This window comes from Plecotus auritus (genome assembly GCF_963455305.1).
Source record: "Plecotus auritus genome assembly, chromosome: 7".
Classification (NCBI taxonomy): Eukaryota; Metazoa; Chordata; class Mammalia; order Chiroptera; family Vespertilionidae; genus Plecotus; species Plecotus auritus.
Window position 1 is genome coordinate 147484067 of NC_137774.1, and position 20117 is coordinate 147504183.

Here is a 20117-nt window from a genome sequence, read left to right on the forward strand (position 1 = left end):
TTCCCACCACTAACTAGTAAGAGTGCTCACTGTGCCTAAACTTGGTACAGTTTGGACTGAACACTTCCTGCTGGGAGTATGGAATTTGTTGGGTACGTGCCATGCCAAGCAGAGAGTGCCTATGTGACCAACCCTCAACAGAATCCCTGGGTGCTGTCTCTAAGGAGCATCCCTGGTTCGCAACAACTCACATGGGAGTTACACCTGATCTCCTCACTTCGCCTGTGTGCCTTTCCCTTTGTGTCCTTTCTATGTACTCAGTCTTAGCTATGAGCATAGCTCTGTGCTGAGTCATCAAACCTACGGGTGGTCTCGGGGGGGTAGTAACATTACTGCACAGGATTGGGGATAGGATTACTTGAGTGATGTGTAAAGCGTAGTAAAGGATGACTCATAAAGTAAAGGATGCTTTGTGAAAAACAGGGCCATGAATGCCTGCCTACCTATTCGTTTGTGGCAAAAATTGAGATGATTTATGTAAAAACATTTTGTAAAGAGTAAAAAAATTACACAAGAAGTGGTAGGTATTTTTTAAATTGCAGGTATCTTTTATTATATGTCACCACTAATCAACAATATCTATTGAATACAGACACAAGCCAAATTCCAAACGTACACTAGGGTATCAAGTGGATACAAGAAACCCCCTTTTCCTTTGGTGGGAGATCTTTAAAACAATATAAAACCTTGACAATATTAGTATTTTCCTATTATCATCTGTTAGGCAGTTCTAATCCACTACCTGACAACTTCTAAATGTAATTTTAGAAGAAAAATAATTCGAGGGGAAAACAGTATTTATTTAGGGAGTGATAAAAGCAGACAGGAAATTTCTTATAGTGGGGATCACTACTGTATTTCGCTTTCCTAAAAACCGTTTTACCCTAAAGCTAAGATATGAGGTTATACTCTCTGCGAATAAAATGCTGATAGCTGAAAAAATGCTTCTAAGAAACTGCTTCCTTAATAACTGTGGGGATGGGGAGGAAACCCTGTGTCTGCTGAGGGCTGTTGTACCGCTCAGAGGTGCAGGCTGAAAGGCCACTCAGTGCATGTGGCCACACACAGGTAGTACTGGAGGAAGGGAAAAAAGAAAACATCGGGTAACGCAGAATGTCACAATGACAGTCTGACCTGAGTAATTAAAAGGTTTTACTTCATTCTTGTCTTACTCTTCTAGTATGGCTTTCTCTAATTTCTTAAACTTTTTCAGTTCGACAATTAGTTCCCAGTATTTGAGATATAGCCACATGAGTCTCCCATTTTGGCGTTTGTTGGTGTTCCAGACATCACCACAATAGGTATCATGCTTAAATATGTCGGTCAAGCCAGCTGCCATTTCTAGGTCAGCAGCAACTGGGTCAGTGGATGCTCGGACCAGTAAGTTCTTCTCTATTTCCAGCCGCTTGCTGCGAGGGAGAACCAGGCTGCAGTAGATATTCTGTCTTTCTGAAAGAGCAACTTCAAACTCTTTCAGCAGCATCTGGGCCCTCCTCTGCCAGTCTTCTTCCTTTTCCAGGCAGCTCAGATACGCACTTCTCAAGGGCTGCAACTGTCGCTTTTCTTTCATGACCTGAGCCCGTTCCTGTTCCAAAAGCTTCTTTTCTTCCACCAATTTGCGTCCCTGAACGATAAGGGCTTCTCGATAACTAGTCGTTCTGTTTTGTTCCTTTTCAAGTTCCAAAGACAACTGAGCAACGGCGCGTCGGTTCTCTGAGATCATGGCATGGTACTTGGCTTCAAGATCCCGCTGGAAAGCAGCCGTCCTCTGACGGTATGCTTCCCGCTCTTTTTCTATTTCTTTTTGGGACTCCCTAGACCAAATCCAACCTGACATGAATGAATTGAGGGAGACAAACACACATAATGAAAACCCAGAGCTGACGTTCTGTAAACTTTAAAGAAAACATAAAGCAGCTAAGACATGATTTCAATAAACTCTTACGTCCTGAGAGTTACAAAAAATATACCACTTTGTATAAAACTATATAATAAGCAAAGTTCTTAAATCAGATAAGGACTCCCAAAAGATGAGTATGACAGGCTGAAAGTAGGGAGTCCCCTTTCAGTTTCCTAATTTTCCACGGCTAAGAAAAAAACCACTGCTTTCTTTTGCTCTCTAGCCACAGTGCCCCCATGTACTATTGGCAAGGTTTAACATTTAATATAGGTTATTTGTTGAAAAAAATAAAAATGGGTATACTTCAAATATAGTCGGCCAGGTTAAAGTAAATTTCAAAATGTGTTCAGCGTTGCCTGGTCATCACTAGTAAGTAGCTGAAGCCCCAGATGTTTGATTGTTATGACAGGGGTACATAAAAGTAAGGTGAAGTGAGAAGTTCAATGTCAAGACATGGTGTCACTGGGCTTGAGTCCAGGTGGTGAGCCTGACTTCCATGCCAACCTGAAAATAAGGAGGCAGCACCACCCGCCTTCTACCAGAGCACTGCCCAAGAAACCAGGCAAAAAGGTGTGAATAAAAACCACTCTCATAACATAATACCCAAGATGCTCAGGTTTCAATAGAAAAATCACTCTTCATACCAAGAATCAGGAAGATCCCAAATTGACTTAGAAGAAGATAATCAGTAGCCCCAGCCCATTTGGCTCAGTGGATAGAGTGTTGGCCACAGATTGAAGGGTCCTGGGTTTGATTCCGGTCAAGGGCACCGTACCTCGGCTGCAGGCTAGATCCCCCAGGGCAAGGGCAGGAGGCAAACAATTGATTTGAGTTAATCCACTTTTTTTGGTAAAATGTAAAACTAAAACTTTAGGAAATATATAGGAGAATCTTTAGGACCTAGAGCTAAGCAAAGAGTTTTCAGACTTGTCATGAAAAGCATGACCCATAAAAGGAAAAGTTGATAAACTGGACTTCATCAAAATTAAAACTTTTGCTCTATGAAATACTCCATTAAGAGACTGAGAAGACAAGCTACATACTGGAAGAAGATGTCTGCAAACCAGATATCCAACAAAGTACTAGAATCTAGAATAAAAACTCAAAAGTCAGTATTAAAAACGTATCCAATTAGGAAATGGCTAAAAGACAGGAACAGACCTTCCATGAAAGAGGATACACTGATGGCAGGTTAGCACTGAAAAGATGCTCCACATCACTAGCCGTTAGTGAAATGCAAATTAAAATCCCAGTGGACTGTCACTACACACCTACAAGAATGGGTGAAGCAAAAACAAGTGACCACACCAAATGATGGCAAGGATGCCAAGAAACTGGATCACTCGCACACTGCTGGTGAGAACGTAAAATGGTACAGCCACTCTGGAAAACATTTTGGCACTTTCTTAAAAAACTAAACATTGACTGACTTTCATGGAAGCTGACAAAATTTGGTGGTTTTTATGACTCAGTGATCTGCACCATGCCTGCTTCTCCATGAGACTAAATCCAGCCCTAAGGCGTTGTCCTTTAGAAGTTCAACAGCCTGCCATCTTGCAAAATACTACTTAATACTTGGAAAGACTACCTGTTGCCTGTGGCTAGGGTGATGAACTTGGTGAGTGAATTGAAATTACTAATGTAATAATTAGTTTTGAAACTGGAAGAGGCCCTGAAGGGACTTTCATTTTCCGTTTGTTTTTCAGACTCACCTCTAGCTTTTATAGCTTTTCAGAAAAACCTTTACTTTTGAAGTTCTTGCTCTGGGACTTTTGAAATGATGCTTTCTGTCCTTGAGAAGGGTTGAGGAATATTTTATTTTTTCTTCTTGGTTGTCTTGCTTAGGTAATGTGATCAGAGAATTCTTTTAGCTGCATTGTTATAAGGATTCTCCAAAGGGTAATTATGTGGTTGAGAAATTATATTGCAAAATAAGGATGTGAACTAGACCCCTAGAATGGTCCAAAAGTAATGAAGTTGATAAATTCTACTCTTGTCAACATCCACTTTCTCTATGCCAGCTGGTGAACCTGAGAAATCCAGGCTTGTAATAAAGCCTCTCCATAAAAAGTATCACAATAGAGAGAAGCTTTTGCTTTTCTATAATTGGATATTCATTTCCTCATATTCTTTTTTTTTAAAAATATATTTTATTGATTTTTTACAGAGAGGGAGAGAGAGCCAGAAACATCGATGAGAGAGAAACACCAATCAGCTGCCTCCTGCACACCCCCCAACTGGGAATGTGCCCACAACCAAGGTACATGCCCTTGACCGGAATCGAACCTGGGACCCTTGAGTCCGCAGGCCGATGCTCTATTCACTGTGCCAAACCAGTCAGGGCCATTTCCTCATTTTTTTTTTTTAATATATATTTTATTGATTTTTTACAGAGAGGAAGGGAGAGGGATAGAGAGTCAGAAACATCGATGGGAGAGAAACATCGATCAGCTGCCTCCTGCACAACTCCTATTGGGGATGTGCCTGCAACCAAGGTACATGCCCTTGACTGGAATCGAACTTGGGACCTTTCAGTCCACAGGCCGACGCTCTACCCACTGAGCCAAACCAGTTAGGGCCATTCCCTCATATTCTTAATGCCAATGCAGAACCATGGGATATGACAAAATATAAAACCAACTTCTAAATATCAATTTATCATGCAGTGATAATTACAATTGACTGGTGACAGGTAATTTCCCCAAAGTGGTGCAAAGCTACTTCAAACCAGAGAGAACTTCTGGCCAGGCTGAGCAGGTTCCACAGATGAAGTCTGCCAAAGACTGACTTCTAAACATTAAGCAGACATCCACAACTGGTGTGTGGTCTTTCGTTTTTTTGGCCCATTTTATTCTTCCCTACCCTCCAGTCTTTATGAGGGCACCTGAAGCAAGGGAACCCTCTTCAGAGCAATAAGGCCTTTGAAAGGAAGACAACAATTATTAATACCCGCTCCACACAAAATGCTCTTAAACATCTTGTCGTTTTTAACCCTCACAACACATCAAGTAATTCGGATTTGCTACCTCCCCATGGAGACAGGGAAACTGAAGCTCAGAGAGTAATTTTCCCAAGACACACCATTTGGGATAAAACTTGGGTATACACTTGCATTTGTCAGGTCTCAAAGCCCAAGGTCTTTGGACTCCACACCATCAACCCAGAAAATCTAACTCAGGAAAATTGTGACTTACGAAAAGCAGCCAATCCCAACATGGGTACCAACAGGGCATAATTCCATTTGCTTCCATCACCCCCATCATCCCTGTAATTGGGCCGGATATTCCAATTTGGGGGGTCATTTAAGTTATTCATGAAGATATACCTGAAGTAAATAATAAAACCATTAACCATACAAAAGGAATAAAACACGTCTGTCACAATTTTATCATCTACTTGGCTCATAGGAATCCTTTATTTTCTTCCAGAAAATTTTATTCGGACTAGGTATGTGTTGCGCATCACTGAATCTTATAGGATCAAAAGAAGAAAGCAACAAGACCTCAGATAAGAGCAGCTCACAGTACTGTGGGGTCAGAGACATGCCTCAATAACTCAAATAACAAGTAGGAGGAGGAAAGTTCCTTAGTTAAAAATGTTTAAAATTATGGTGGTACATTAAGACATATAACTAGGAAGGTGTCAAAAACACTGGCTGCTTTAGGAAAGGTGACAGGCATTGAGGGCTGAAGCCCAGCGAGGGGAGGCTTCACTGGTCATGAACTCCAGCTTACAGACCCTTCCGTCTGAAGCTGGTTTATCTGCATCACCAGACTGGGGTCTCATGTTACTTCACTGAGTGCCTACACTAGGTTGGGCATTTTCACAAAATAGAGTCATGAAGGCTTTCGGCCTGTTTCTATGTTGACTGACGTGACAAATCATGGACTGATGACAAAAGAAATAGTCAAAGGATAGTTAAGAAAAAAATAAATTCGACTCGATTTTGAAAAATCTTAGTGGGTTTTTCAATAAGCACTTGTTTAACACCTAAAAACCTAAATTCTAATTAGCAATAAAGAAGTGCCAAAAAACATGGCTCAGGACTTCAAGTTAAGTTTATGGTAACCATGGAATAAAAAAGTTAGTTATCTGAAAGTACTGAACTGCATGACTTTCAAAGGACATGTGGGAAATGCAGTGTTCATTCCTTCCGGGCCTGTGGCCTGAGGAAACATGTAATTTTAATAAAAGCAACGTAGTCCTACATATAGACACAGGTTAGGCACAAATATATTCTTTATGGCTTTATTTACTAGTAGCAAAAATTTGGAAACAACCTAAATATCAATAAAATTGGAACGGTCCCTTGTAAACTTACTCAAAATAATTCAAAATTATGTTGCACATAACTGCGCCCCAAAAAGATCTTAATAGTAATCGGAAGTTATGTGAAAACCGGGATGATGATCATACTACTTCTGAGTATGCTGTTATTATTCCCCCGCCACTTCCTTCCACAAAAGATCTCAGACATAACAGAATGAAAAACAAACACCATCTGGACCGCTGGTGACATCCATCAGGCGAGTGCGTAAAGGCACCTAAGCCAGGAGCCGAACCGGACCCGGGCCAGGTCTTCAACCCGCTCAACCATGGGGGCTTCCACAGGAGAGTCTCGGCCCGCCCCCGAACACAGCCCAGACATCAGCTTCCCGAGCGCGCTGAACCCCAACCTACCCCCTTGCCGGGAGCGCCGAAAGGGAACTTCAGTACAGCAGGGTCCACGAGTCCTCTCTGCGCAGGCGCGGTGCCCCTCCACAAGGCCCCTCCCCGGGTCCCCGAGAGGTGCGCAGGCGCAGTTTCTCTTCCAGCCCGGACGCCGGGGGCAGCGTGGTGCGCAGGCGCAGTGTCCTCCCGCCTCGACCCAGGGCGCAGCGACTTGGCAGGCGCGGCTGGCCGCAAGGACTGGGGAGACTGTGCAGCGGAAGCTGAACATGTCGGGGCTACGGGTTGCGTCGAGGCTGCTGCGCACCAAACGCCTGGCGCTAACCGGGACGGTGAGTCAATACCGCGGGCTGGGTCCGGTCCGTCTGGCTGGGCTGGGGCGGGCAGGGCTGAGGTCTGGGCATATGGTCTCTGCAGGCTAGGGTGGCAGACGCGGGAACCGCGCGCCCCAGTCTCTGATGTGGACGGGCTGGGGACAGCCTGCGGACCGGAGCGGGTAGGACCCGCGGGGCCGCTCGAGAGGGTCGGGCGCCATCAGGGGGGCACCTGGGCTTTTTCTTTATCCGGCCGGGCCGCGTCCCCGTGAAGGTCAAATGATCCCTCGAGCCTTCTCGGGATCCCCTTCTGTCCCGAGTGTGGATGCCTCTTGGGCCAAGGTCTCCTGGCCTCCGCACCCCGCACTTGAAAGAAAAGAGGAGGCGGGTCTGCCCAAGGTCACCCCGGCAGGTAGCGGCCTGTTGGTGCCCCAGGCCTCGGAATCCCCAAAGGCCAGTAGAACTGGGGTGGAGGCGGAACCTTGCATTTGGCCGAAGGCGCCGGCAGGGCGGGGCACTCTGCCTACAGTCTGGTCTGATCCCCACAGCCCCTTGGTGGGGCGACGTTGCCGCCACGGCCCCGGGTGGCCGGTGGCAGGGTGGGGTTCGAGCCGTGCTCCCCGCCGGCTCCGTCTTTGCCGCCCAAGGCGGGGTGAGGTGGAACGCGTGTCTAACAGCCGCACCTCAGCTTGCCTTGCAACTGTTTACAAAATCGGGGTCCCTTTCGAGAAAGCGCAGATTGTGTGTCCACACCGAGGCTTTGGCAAGTAAGTTTAGGCCCTTCATTTTGGGTTTTGTATCGTGGCCTTTGTGCACACGTTTGAAAATTGGACGAAGAATGTCGACACACTGACTGCAAAACCACATTGGGAGAGGACGCCGGGACGTTCGTTTTCCATGAGATATCTGAGGAGGCCCGGGCCTGGGAGGACGTGGCTCAGCCTGCTCCCATCAGTAAGGGTGACCTGCAGAGGAATTCCTCTGCTCTCCGTGCTGGGGGTGTCAGACGTGCTCTTTGCAAGTACATCTTCAGAGTCGATCTTTCATGGATTCTGTAAGCACACTAAATTTAGAGGATTTAGTTGTTTGGTTCTTTTAAATTAATTGGTTCACCCACCTACTTAGTAATGTAATTACAGCGTAAAAGTTCCAGTAGGAACCAAGGCATTCAACAGTATTGACACGACTTATGCCTGTAATTATACCTGCAGTTGTCTTCTTGAAAGGTGTATACTAAAAATTACGTTAAATATGAGAGGGTTTAGTCAGCCATCCATCCCATCCTGCCAACACCAGAAAGCATTTATTTTATTTTATTTTAGAGAGAGTGAAAGGAAGTGAGGAGGGGGAGAGAGAGAGAAACATTGTCACCCCACCCCCACGCCCCTAGATGGGCTGGCCCAGGTAAGTGCCCTTTACTGAGAATTGAACCGGCCACTCTTTGGTACCAGGGCCCACGCTCTAACCATTGAGCAACGGGCCAGGGCCAAAAATAGTTTAAATACTTTGCAACGTGCTTACTGACCAGAGACCCGCACCCTTCATTTTGGGCTCTAAGACACAGGTAGGGAGTCCAAGTGAAGTTCATAGTCTGTGGAGTATTTTTAGTCAGCCAAACATGAGCAGTCTTGTAAGTTCTTCTTGTTAGGTGAAATGGCAGACTGGTAACTGGTGGTGATTGGAAAAGGGCTAATGTGTCTGTCCTTAACTCTTGCATTCCTTGTGCAGACTGAGACCCTCCAGCCTGTGGAATTTCCTTCACCCATCACCTATCCTTTGTCAATTTATGAAAACAAAAGTTGTTCTTAATCCAGGCTGGACTAGAATTCTGGCTCCAGTTTATAGCTGAAAGTGGGTGAGGTTCTAAGCACAAGAGGTCAGAGTGTGTAAACCTTTGGTATTGACTTGATTGGAAGTGGTGTCTGTTGAAGTCAGCTGTTAGCTGCCAGCACTTTACTTACCTTGATTTTCTCCTGGAATCTTCACCACTCTCTGTGTTTAGGTAGTTGTAAACATGATGGCAACATAGAGATAGTACAACTGAACAAGGTAGGCCTACAAAAGACGGTCTTGATGAAGATAAGTTTTCCTATGGAAATTAATTCTTTCCTCAAGCAATATATTTATTGGAGATTAAGGTTGGCAAGAACAAAAGGGTCAATTTGACAGAACAAAAGAAAGAGAAATTTATGATGCCAATTGAGACATGTCCATGGAAAGTAGATGATGAGGATAATTTGAATCAAGACCACAGAGAAGTTTTCTTTATCTCATCTTGTACAGTTCTGTGGTGTTTCCAAGTCATTTAATATTTACAGATGCTTTCAAGTTACAAAATTATCAAATCTGTTTTGCCTTTATTTCCTTTCCAGTTGTCCTAATGGACTGACACAAATAGAACTGCTCAGACTTTGAGACCCTTGTCCTATCTAAGTTAACTTATTTTCTTTGCATTTATATGTTTTTGTTTTTGTTTTTTCAAATTTTTATTAAGGCATTATATGTGTACATATCTTACCATTGCCCCCTCCCCCAACTCCCATACATGCCCTCACCCCCCAATGTTTTGCATCCGTTGGTTACTCTTATATGCATGCATACAAGTCCTTCAGTTGATCTCTTATTTCCCCCACCTCTCCCTAACCTTACCGCTGTAATTAGACAGTCTGTTTGATGCTTTACTGCCTCTGTAACTATCTTTTTGTTCATCAGTTTATAATGTTTTTCATCCCCAAATGAGTGAGATCATGTGGTATTTTTCTTTCATTGACTGGCTTATTTCACTTAGCATAATGTTCTCTAATTCCATCCAGGTGCCTACAAATGGTAGTAATTCCTTCTTTTTTATGGCAGCATAGTATTCCATTGTGTAGATGTACCATAGTTTTCTGATCCAGTCATCTGCTGACGGGCACCTAGGCTGTTTCCAAATCTTAGCTATTGTAAATTGTGCTGCTATGAACATAGGAGTGCATATATCCTTTCTGATTGGTGTTTCTGGTTTCTTAGGATATATTCCTAGGAGTGGGATTACTGGGTCAAATGGGAGTTCCATTTTCAGTTTTTTGAGGAAACTCCATACTGTTCTCCACAGTGGCTGCACCAGTCTGCATTCCCACCAGCAGTGCACGAGGGTTCCTTTTTCTCCGCATCCTCGCCAACACTTGTCGTTTGTTGACTTGTTGATGATAGCCATTCTGACAGGTGTGAGATGGTATCGCATTGTCGTTTTGATTTGCATCTCTCGGATAATTAGTGACTTTGAGCATGTTTTCATGTGTCTCTTGGCCTTCCTTCTGTCTTCTTTCGAAAAGATTCTATTTAGGTCCTTTGCCCATTTTTTTATTGGATCATTTATCTTCCTTTTATAAGTTCCTTGTAAATGTTGGAGATTAAACCTTTATCAGTGATAACATTTGCAAATATGTTCTCCCATACAGTGGGATTTCTTGTTGTTTTGTTGATGGTTTCTTTTGCTGTGCAAAAGCTTTTTATTTTGATGTAGTCCCATTTGTTTATTTTCTCTTTGGCTTCCATTGCCCTAGAGGCAGTATCACTGAAAAAGTTCTTTTGGCATATGTCTGAGATTTTGCTGCCTGTGGATTCCTCTAGTATTTTTATGGTTTCCCGTCTTATATTTAAGTCCTGTATCCATTTTGAGTTTATTTTTGTGTATGGTGTAAGTTGGTGATCTAGTTTCATTTTTTTGCCTGTATCTGTCCAATTTTCCCAACACCATTTATTGAAGAGACTGTCTTGACTCCATTGTATGCTCATGCCTCCTTTGTCAAATATTAATTGCGCATATTGGTTTGGGTCGATATCTGGATTCTCTATTCCATTGATCTATATGTCTGTTCTTGTGCCAGTTACCAGGCTGTTTTGAGGACAGTGGCTTTGTAATACAGCTTGAAATCTGGTATTGAGATCCCTCCTACTTTATTCTTCTTTCTCAAGATTGCTGTGGCTATTCGGGGTCTTTTTTTATTCCAGATGAATTTTTGGAGAGTTCTTTCTAGGTCTGTGAAATATGCTGTTGGTATTTTAATGGGGAGTGCATTGAATCTATAGATTGCTTTGGGTAGTATGGACATTTTGATGATGTTGATTCTACCAATCCATGAACATGGTATGTTCTTCCATCTGTTTACATCTTCCTCTATCTCTTTTTTCAGTGTCCTGTAGTTTTCCGCATACAGGTCTTTTACCTCCTTGGTTAGGTTTATTCCTAAGTATCTTAATTTTTTTGGTGCGATGGAAAATGGGATTGCTTTTTTAGTCTCTCTTTCTGTAAGTTCACTGTTGGTGTATAGAAATGCCATAGATTTCTTCGCGTTAATTTTGTATCCTGCTACATTGCCGAATTCATTTATTAAGTCTGTTAGTTTTTTGATGGAGTCTTTCGGGTTTTTTATGTACAATATCATGTCATCTGCAAATAAGGACAGCTTTACTTCTTCTTTTCCAATTTGGATGCCTTTTATTTCTTCTTCTTGTCTAATTGCAATGGCTAATACTTCCAATACTATGTCAAACAGGAGTGGTGAGAGTGGGCATCCCTGTCTTGTTCCTGTTCTTAGGGGAAATGGTTTTAGTTTTTGCCCATTGAGTATGATGTTAGCTGTGGGTTTATCATATATAGCTTTTATTATGTTGAGGTATGATCCTTCTATTCCCACCTTGTTGAGAGTTTTTATCAAGAAAGGGTGTTGGATTTTGTCAAATGCTTTTTCTGCATCAATTGATATGACTATGTGATTTTTATCTTTCAATTTGTTTATATGATGTATCACATTTATTGATTTGCGGATATTGTACCATCCTTGCATTCCTGGGATAAACCCTACTTGGTCATGGTGTATGATCTTTCTGATGTAGTGCTGGATCCAATTTGCTAGAATTTTGTTGAGGATTTTGGCATCTACATTCATGAGGGATATTGGCCTGTAATTCTCCTTCATTGTGTTGTCTTTATCTGGTTTTGGTATTAGGGTGATGCTGGCTTCATAGAAGGAGCTTGGAAGTGTTCCTTCCTCTTGAATTTTTTGGAATAGTCTGAGGAGGATAGGTTTTAGTTCTTCCTTGAATGTTTGGTAAAACTCTCCTGTGAAGCCGTCTGGCCCCGGGCTTTTGTTTGCCGGAAGCTCTTTGATGACTGCTTCAGTTTCTTCCATAGTTACTGGCATATTGAGCTGTTTAGATTCTTCCTGATTGAGTTTTGGAAGGTTATATTTTTCTAGGAATATGTCCATTTCCTCCAGGTTGTCCAGTTTGTTGGAATAGAGTTGTTCGTAGTATTTTTTAACAATCCTTTGTATTTCGGCGGGATCTGTTGTAATTTCATCTCTTTCATTTCTGCTTTTGTTTATTTGGGCCCTCTCTCTTTGCTTCTTGGTGAGCCTGGCTAGAGGTTCATCAATCTTGTTTATCCTTTCAAAGAACCAGCTCTTGGTTTTGTTGATCTTTTGTATTGTTTCTTTGGTCTCTATGTCGTTTATCTCTGCTCTGATCTTTATTATCTACTTCCTTCTGCTTACACTGGGCTTTTCTTGTTGCTCTTTTACTAACTCTTTGAGTTGTTGGGTTAGGTAATTTATTACCATTGTTTCTTGTTTTTTGCAGTAGGCTTGTAGAGCTATGAACTTCCCTCTCAAGACTGCTTTCGCTGTGTCCCATAGATTTTGGATTGTAGTGTTTTCATTGTCATTTGTTGCCATGATGTTTTTATTTCTTCTTTGATCTCTCTGGTAACCCAGTCATGGTTTAATAGCATGCTGTTTAGCCTCCATGTGTTTGATTTCTTTGGGTTGTTTTTATTGTAGTTGATTTCCAGTTTTATGCCACTGTGGTCTGAGAAGATGCTTGATATGATTTCTATCTTCTTGAATTTGAAGAGACTTTGCCTATTTCCCAACATATGGTCTATCTTTGAAAATGACCCATGTGCACTTGAGAAGAATGTATATTCTGTGGCTTTGGGGTGAAATGTTCTGAAGATGTCAATTAATTCCATCTGGTCTAGTGAGTCATTTAGGATTGATGTTTCTTTGCTGATTTTTTGTTTAGAGGATTTGTCCAATGGTGATAGTGGGGTATTAAAGTCTCCTACTATGATTGTATTGCTGTCAATCTCATCCTTGATATCCTCCAGGAGTTTTTTTATGTATTTGGGTGCTCCTGTATTGGGTGCATATATGTTTACCAGAGTTATTTCTTCTTGTTGGATTGCTCCCTTTAGTATTATGAAGTGGCCTTCCTTATCTCTTGTTATGTCCTTCAGTTTGAGATCTAATTTGTCAGATATAAGTATTGCTACCCCAGGTTTTTTTTCAGTTCCATTTGCCTGGAAAATCTTTTTCCATCCCTTCACCCTCAGTCTGTGTGCGTCTTTTTTTCTGAGGTGGGTTTCTTGTAGACAGCAGATATATGGGTCATGTTTTCTTATCCAATCCATTACCCTATGTCTTTTGATTGGGGCATTTAATCCGTTTACATTTAAAGTTATTATTGATAGGTACTTATTTGTCGCCATTCCTATTCTTTACACCTGTGTTCCTTCTTCACTTCCTATTTCTTTTTTTTTTTTTTTTACAGCAGACCCTTTAGCATTTCTTGCATTGCTGGTTTGGTGGTAATAAATTCCCTTAGTCCTTTTTTGTCTGTGAAGCTCCTGATTTCACCTTCAATTTTGATTGATAGCCTTGCTGGGTACAGTATTCTTGGATTCAGACCCTTCCTTTGCATGACTTTGTATATTTCATTCCATTCCCTTCTGGCCTGATGAGTTTCTGTTGAGAAATCAGTTGCTAGTCTGATGGGGGTTCCTTTGTAGGTAACTTTCTGTCTCTCTCTGGCCGCTTTTAAGATTCGTACTTTATCGTTGGTGCTTGCAAATTTAATTATAATGTGCCTTGGTGTCGGTCTTTTGGGGTTCATTTTGCTTGGGACTCTGTGAGCTTCTTGGATTTGTGTGGGTTTTTTCTTCTCTATATCAGGGAAATTTTCTGTCATTATTTCTTCAAAGAGGTTTTCTATTCCTTGCTCAGCTTCCTTTCCTTCTGGAACCCCTATTATGCGGATGTTGTTTTGTTTTGTGTTGTGCCAAAGTTCCCTTAGGCTCTCCTCCTGCCTTTTAATTTTTTTTTTCTAGAAGTTGCTCTACTTAGGTATTTTTTCCCATCTTGTCTTCTAAACTCACTGATGCGGTCCTCTGCTTCTTCTAGTCTACTCTTGATGCTTTCTATTGAGTTCTTTACAGCAGCGATGTCATTTTTCATTTCTTCTTGGTTCTTCTTCATTTCCTCTTGGTTCTTGCTCATATTGTCGAATTTGTCTTCCATTCTTTTCAGCCACCTTATGACCATTTCTCTGAATTCTTTTTCTGGAAGGTTGCTTGCCTCCATTTCGTTTACTTCCTTTTCTGGTGATGCATGCTTTTCTTTCATATGCGGGCTGTGTCTTTGTCTCCCCATGGTCTCTCTTCTCTGGTTGTCTGGTTATGTAGTTCTCTCTCTCCTGCGTTGATTTAAAGGCACAAAATACAGCACTACCAGGTACAACACACAAGGCACTGAACAGAAATGTATTCACAATATTAATAACCTCCAATAAAGTTGACCACCAGAGAAAGGCAAATTAGGGGATAGGAGAGAAAGAAGAAGAGGAAAAAGAAAGAAAGAAGAAGAAAAAAAAAGGAGTGTCAAAATGAAATTGGGAAAAGGGAAAAAAAGAAGAAAAAAAAAGTAAGAGAGACAAGAAAGAGACTAAGAGAGAAAGGGAAACAGACTATATATATTGGGGATAAAACTCCAATAGAACAATCACTTATCCCAGCAAATGCCAGCAACAAGTACCTGGGGGTTAATACAAACTACAACACCAACTAGTATTGAGTGAGGCAAGGGAAAACAGAAGCACTAAACAAACAAAAAATTAAACAACAACAACAACAAAAGGACAGAGAGAAACAATTTTTTGGATAGTTAAGACAGCGAAGAGAGAGGTGTGTATGGACTTGGAGCAGGGGATTGGAGATTAGATATATAAGTAGGGTGAAATTTTAACAGGGGGTAAACAGAAAGAATAGGGAAAATATAAAGCAGGAAAGGGGTAAGATAAACAGGACACCGAAAAGGGAAAAGTGAGGAAGAGAGTGATGGCATAAAGGTAGAGTTGAGATAGAGTAAAATGATGCTAAAGGAAAGATAAAAATAGAATGTAGAACATTAATCCCAAAACAAAATGAAGAGAAAATAAAATGACACTTAAAAAAAAAAAAGATAAAATAGCAGTAGTAATAATACGGATTGAAAATAAAAATGTAATAATTAAAAAGGTAAAATCAAGTGAGGAAAAAAGAAAAAATATTAGTTTCTTGAGTAAAAGATGCATAAAATGAAAATTAAAAAATAAAAAATAAAAATAAAATGTGGAGTAGTGAAGGTCATTCACTTCCTCTGTTGTTCTGTTTGGCACGACTGTTTCTCAGTCCGGACAGTATTGCAGTTCCCTGCGTTCCACTGCTCTTCAGTGATGTAAGCCAGTCCTGATTTTAAGCAGGCGGTGTGTCTTAATTTCTCGTATTCCTTTATTTTTGATTACACAAGAGTCAATTTGTGATTCAGCCCCTGGGTGGCAGTGTTTCTGGATTGACTTCCGGGTTTATCTATGGCCTCTCTAGGGAGTGTTAGAGCCTTCTTTCCCTGTGGCACTCACTACCGGTTTGTGGGAGTGGGCTGCCTCAGAGTTGGCTCTCCGATGGTCACTCCCCGCTCCAATCCCCAGGTTCCAGAAAAACAACTTTCCCCTGCAGTCTCCCAGGGTGTCCCCAACTGGGTGATCCTATGTATTGGGCTTAGTAATCAGAAGCAAGAATTTCAAGAGGAAAAAGCCCGTGGCTGCGCGTAAGTCTAGCACACCCCTGAAATTCTTAGGGTGTCCCTGCACGTCAGATCAAAATGGGTTGCTTTTTAGAGAGCCCTTCTGTTAGCAGCTCTGAGGACCCCTTTCCACATTCACAGATCACGCCAGCCCCAACAGCCACGGATTTTTCTAGGCACAGACTTCCCTGGTCCTCCAGCTCCCGCAAAACGCGGGTTCCTCTCTCCCACCAGGACCAGAGACCTCACCTTATCCCAGGTGAAACCTGACCTTTCCGTGGTGGAGTGTAGAGCTCCTCTGAACCCGTGTGTTTGCGCCAATTGGGGAGCGTTGTTCTGGGGCTCGCAGCTGTTCCGTGGGTGCCGCAGTTGTGGATTCTCAGGCTTCCGATAAGCTCCACTTTCCGGTCCAAGATGGCGCAGACTCTGCGTCCAAGCCCGCAGCTCCGGGAGGGGACCCAGCCGCAGTGGGAGCTGCCAGGTCAGGGGAACCCCATCTAGCAGTCTCCCACCTTCTTCTGGAGTTCAGCTGTCCCCCAACTTGCCAACAAACACTCCTAGTGCGACCCTCAGCTGTTCTTTCTTTCTGCTCCGGGACAAGGCTCGGAACACGTCTGTCTATTCCGCCGCCATTTTTCTGTCCTCCTGCATTTATATGTTTTAATGGTGTGTCTAGAATTACTTTTTTTTTTTTCTTGCGGTAATAAGAGTGCCGATCCCATAGAGTTTTGTATCGTGTGTGATGTTTTTCCTGATTCACTTGAATAATTATAGTTTGGCTTTTATATATAACGTGGATATTCATCTTACTTTGGAGTTCCAGAGATTTTTTTCCCCCCAAGATCCTTAGATAGTAGGGAAAGTATAGGATCTGGATGGAGCTAGCTGGGTAGACCCAAGTCCAAAGCTCAGGTACCCTGGATAGATTTAGTTTCTCTGTGGGGTAATGAGGACTCTGATGTAATATGTGAAATCTTTGTGTGTATTCAATTGAGCCAGGACCCACAGCTTGCAGCCTGTGCTCAGTAACCTTGTGAACTATATTATAACCTTGTCAGCTGTATTTTAAGCATCCCTGTTTTAAAATTTTTTTATTTTTTAATGAAAATAATTACACATAGTTGTCAAAAAAAGAAAAGTCAATGAGTGCAGAAGGCCTTATAAATAAAAAGGAATAAGATACCCCTACCCCCCTTTTCCACAGACCTGGTCCCCAGTGGAATCAATTCTGAATTGTTTCTGGTATTGACTCTTGGTATTTACCTCCTTTTCTCTAGCTAACATGCAGGTGCATTTTTATCCATTTTAGACATGGACTTTTTCTGGTAAGGATTTAGTTTACTTAAACCACAGTGTCAGCTCTCCCAATATAGTTATGCAACCACTTTTCAGATCCTCTGTTGGCTTCTTTTGTAATTGTATAGATTGTACATGCAAATGCGTTTCTTGTTCATCACTCATAGATTCTATTAGTTGAGGACTTCTCCCACTTTGCTAGATTGATGATATCAGTATCTCTACTCTTCTTACTGTGTTCTGCCTTTTACCTCCTAATTCAGTCACCTATAGTATTAAAAGGTCTGAGTGTTCCTTTTAGTTGTACCTTACGTAGATTTCCCCATTCTTCGTGTTGCCCTGTTAGAAAATGTTTGATGGTTCTCTTAAAAAAACATTAATTAGTAAGTGGCACAAAATTAGTTTTATCTAAAGACAGAAATTGGGTTACAATTGGACTCTCCAAATTCTACAATCAGATTTAAATACAAAAGTTAGTGTTACTATTTTCCACAGGGAGACAATGTGATCATTTGTTAAAGATTTCATTGTAGTAGCTGCCCCTTTTTAAGTGTGTTTCTTTATTTAACATGAACATCCAAACAAGAAGTACTTAGGGAATCTCACTGTTTTGTTTTAACTTTGTATTACAAAATGCACTGTTCTTATTGGTATTATTACCTATATCTATATTATAGACTAGTGGCCTGGTGCATGAAATTTGTGCACATCAAAAGGGGATTAATTAGAGGAAATAATTTAATATTGCTATTTGCCCTTTCTCTATAATAGAAGTGTCAGAGATGAAAGAAAATTAGTAAAATGTATATGAAAACCTTCCTCCTGTCAGAGTCTGGGGCATACCACGGGACCCAGAGTCAAGTCCCCGCCCACCCACATGCTCCTCAAAATCGAGTGAGACCCAGACCCGGCTGCCAGGCGCACCCCCCTCACCCCCCCCCCCCCGCATTGGGCTAGATCCAGACCTGGCCAGTCCCACCCTTGTCAAGCGTTTCCGGGCAGGGGACATGGCCTGAGGTCCCCCATCAAGCCCTGCCAGGTGGGGGGGGGTGCAGCCTCAGGTCCCCCATCAAGCCCCACTGGCAGGGGGACGCAGCCTCAGGTCCCCTGTCAAGCCCCACTGGGCGGGGGGGGGGGGGGCGGTTGTGGCCTGAGTTCCCCCGACCCAGCACTGGGGAGGCACCTTGAGGTCCCCTGTCAAGCCCTGCTGGGTGGGGGGCACCGCCTGAGGTCCCCTGTCAAGCCCAGCCAGGCAGGGGGGCGCAGCCTGAGGTCCCCTGTCAAGCCTTGCTGGGCAGGGGGTGTGGTTTGAGGTCCCCTGTCAAGCCCTGCCAGGTGGGGGGCTAGGCCTGAGGTCCCTGTGAAGCCCTGCTGGGTGGAGGGCATGGCCTGAGTCCCCTGTTAAGCCCCACGGGGGCAAGGGAGGGCATAGCCTCAGGTCCCTGCTGATTGCTCGTTAAGGCTCCTTATGGGAACTTGGCCTCAGCTGTGGGTGCAGCCATCTTTGTGACGGAGTGATGGTCAATTAGCATATTCCCTCTTTATTATATAGGATATCTAATTACCTATATCTAAAATTATTTCAGTGACAATTCTTTGTTAAAATATGATTTTGCCATTTAAAAAATTAAATTGAAGCAAAGGAATTTTGTTCTTTTTAATTCATTTTCTGAAGGAAAAAACTAAATTGCGCTATGTCAATAAAAACAAATGTGCTTAAAAATAAATTGGAGAAGTTACAAATATCGCTCTTATAAGTTCAACTCTGTTTAAAAATACAAGAAGCTACTTTGTAATGGAGCAATGAAAATAAACTCAAATATTTGTGCCATCATCGTTCAGTCTCAGAGTTAGAGGGAGCTTTAAAGGTAGGAGCCACCTCTGACTTCCTCACAGATGGTCAAGTCATCCAACCTGGCCTGAGTCCTTTGATCTTAGAGCAAAGTCCACTTAGTTTACAGCAGCTCAGTGAGAGTTCATTTTGTATTTTGTCAAATTCTCTTCCCTATAATCTCCACTTGTTTGCCCTACAGAATAATTTTTTTTAACCCACATAGTAAATAACGTCTCTCCTAAATTGCAGAATACTTGAAGGCATCTCTCATATCCCCTTTTGTCATTATTGAATGTACTTATTTTCTAAAACTGTTCTTTAGTTTTAATTCTCGACTGAGGACTATTTTTCCATTGATTTTTAGAGAGAGTGGGAAGGAAGGAGGGAGAGAGGAACATCCATGTAAAAGAGACATGTGGATTGGATACCTCCCACACATGCCCCAGGGCAGGGATCAAACTTGCAACCCAGTATGTGCTTTGTCCCAGAATTGAACCTATGACCCTTCCCCTGTGCTAACCAACACCCTAACCACTGAGCGTGCCAGCCAGTTGTTGACCATTTTAGTATATGAGGAATGTTGCCTCTCATGCTGTGCTTTGATTTCATTAATGCCAGTTTTCTTGGGTAGATGTTTATAAGATGGGACCTTTAAGCCGAGACTTGAAGAATTGTAGAGGTTCCCTAGGGAACGGCCAGGAACAAGTGTCCAGGTGTTGTGATGTAGATAGATGAGAGGAGATGTGGCTGAGGCCTAGTGTCAAGTGGAGAGTGGCGAAGCATCTCTGGGCCTGGAATCCTCAAGTGTACAGTGAAGGGATAACGGCCCTGGTGCCTAAGTTCACAGCAAGCAGTAGAGCCTGTTCCAGAGCATTGATCTGCTGCAGGGTCCCGTGTCTTCCCAGTGAACCGCAAAACCTCACAGACGGGTGTTCTTCAGTGTGAAGAGGGTTATGGATTCAAAAAAAGTGCTTCCTTGTTTGCAAAACTACCACATTGTCTTCCCCATTGTCCATTTAAAATAGCAAATTCAGAAACTAATGCGAAAGTATGCCTTTTTCATTTCCTAGCTGAGTCAGTAAGTATCCTGTTGGGAACCAGCTTCATCCTAAAGTGTCAAGTCCCCTTTGGGCTTGTCTGGGTCCTTAACCCCTGCTCTATCCTTGAGGGTTCAGTACAGGCTCCCAGGTGAGGTTTCTAAGTGAGGGGGAGCACCCAAGTACATA

General features: G+C 42.6%; 2 protein-coding genes across 2 annotated transcripts in view; one reads left to right on the forward strand and one right to left on the reverse strand.

Annotated features, from left to right (window-relative positions):
* Positions 1 to 533: 533 nt before the first annotated feature.
* On the reverse strand, positions 534 to 6650 carry CCDC127 (coiled-coil domain containing 127). Its single transcript, XM_080677594.1, has 3 exons — positions 6581 to 6650; positions 5095 to 5225; positions 534 to 1830 (listed from the first exon to the last, which is right to left on the reverse strand). The coding sequence occupies exons 2-3, from the start codon at positions 5213 to 5215 to the stop codon at positions 1169 to 1171; spliced, it is 783 nt and encodes a 260-aa protein (XP_080533720.1). The 5' UTR covers positions 5216 to 5225; positions 6581 to 6650; the 3' UTR covers positions 534 to 1168.
* Positions 6651 to 6700: 50 nt separating this feature from the next.
* Positions 6701 to 20117, forward strand: part of SDHA (succinate dehydrogenase complex flavoprotein subunit A) — a 40676-nt gene continuing 27259 nt past the window's right edge. Inside the window, exon 1 of the mRNA XM_080677595.1 lies at positions 6701 to 6900. Within this exon, the coding sequence (XP_080533721.1) occupies positions 6838 to 6900 (63 nt within the window). The 5' untranslated portion in view covers positions 6701 to 6837. The remainder of the gene's footprint in view (positions 6901 to 20117) is intronic.

Bases quoted from the DNA above. Each gene is read 5' to 3' on its own strand.
- CCDC127 (XM_080677594.1), bottom strand. From the start codon at position 5,215: ATGAATAACTTAAATGACCCCCCAAATTGGAATATCCGGCCCAATTAC. The intron at 1,831-5,094 runs GTAAGTCACAAT...CATTCATGTCAG, and splicing joins GTTGGGATTGGCTGCTTTTC to GTTGGATTTGGTCTAGGGAG.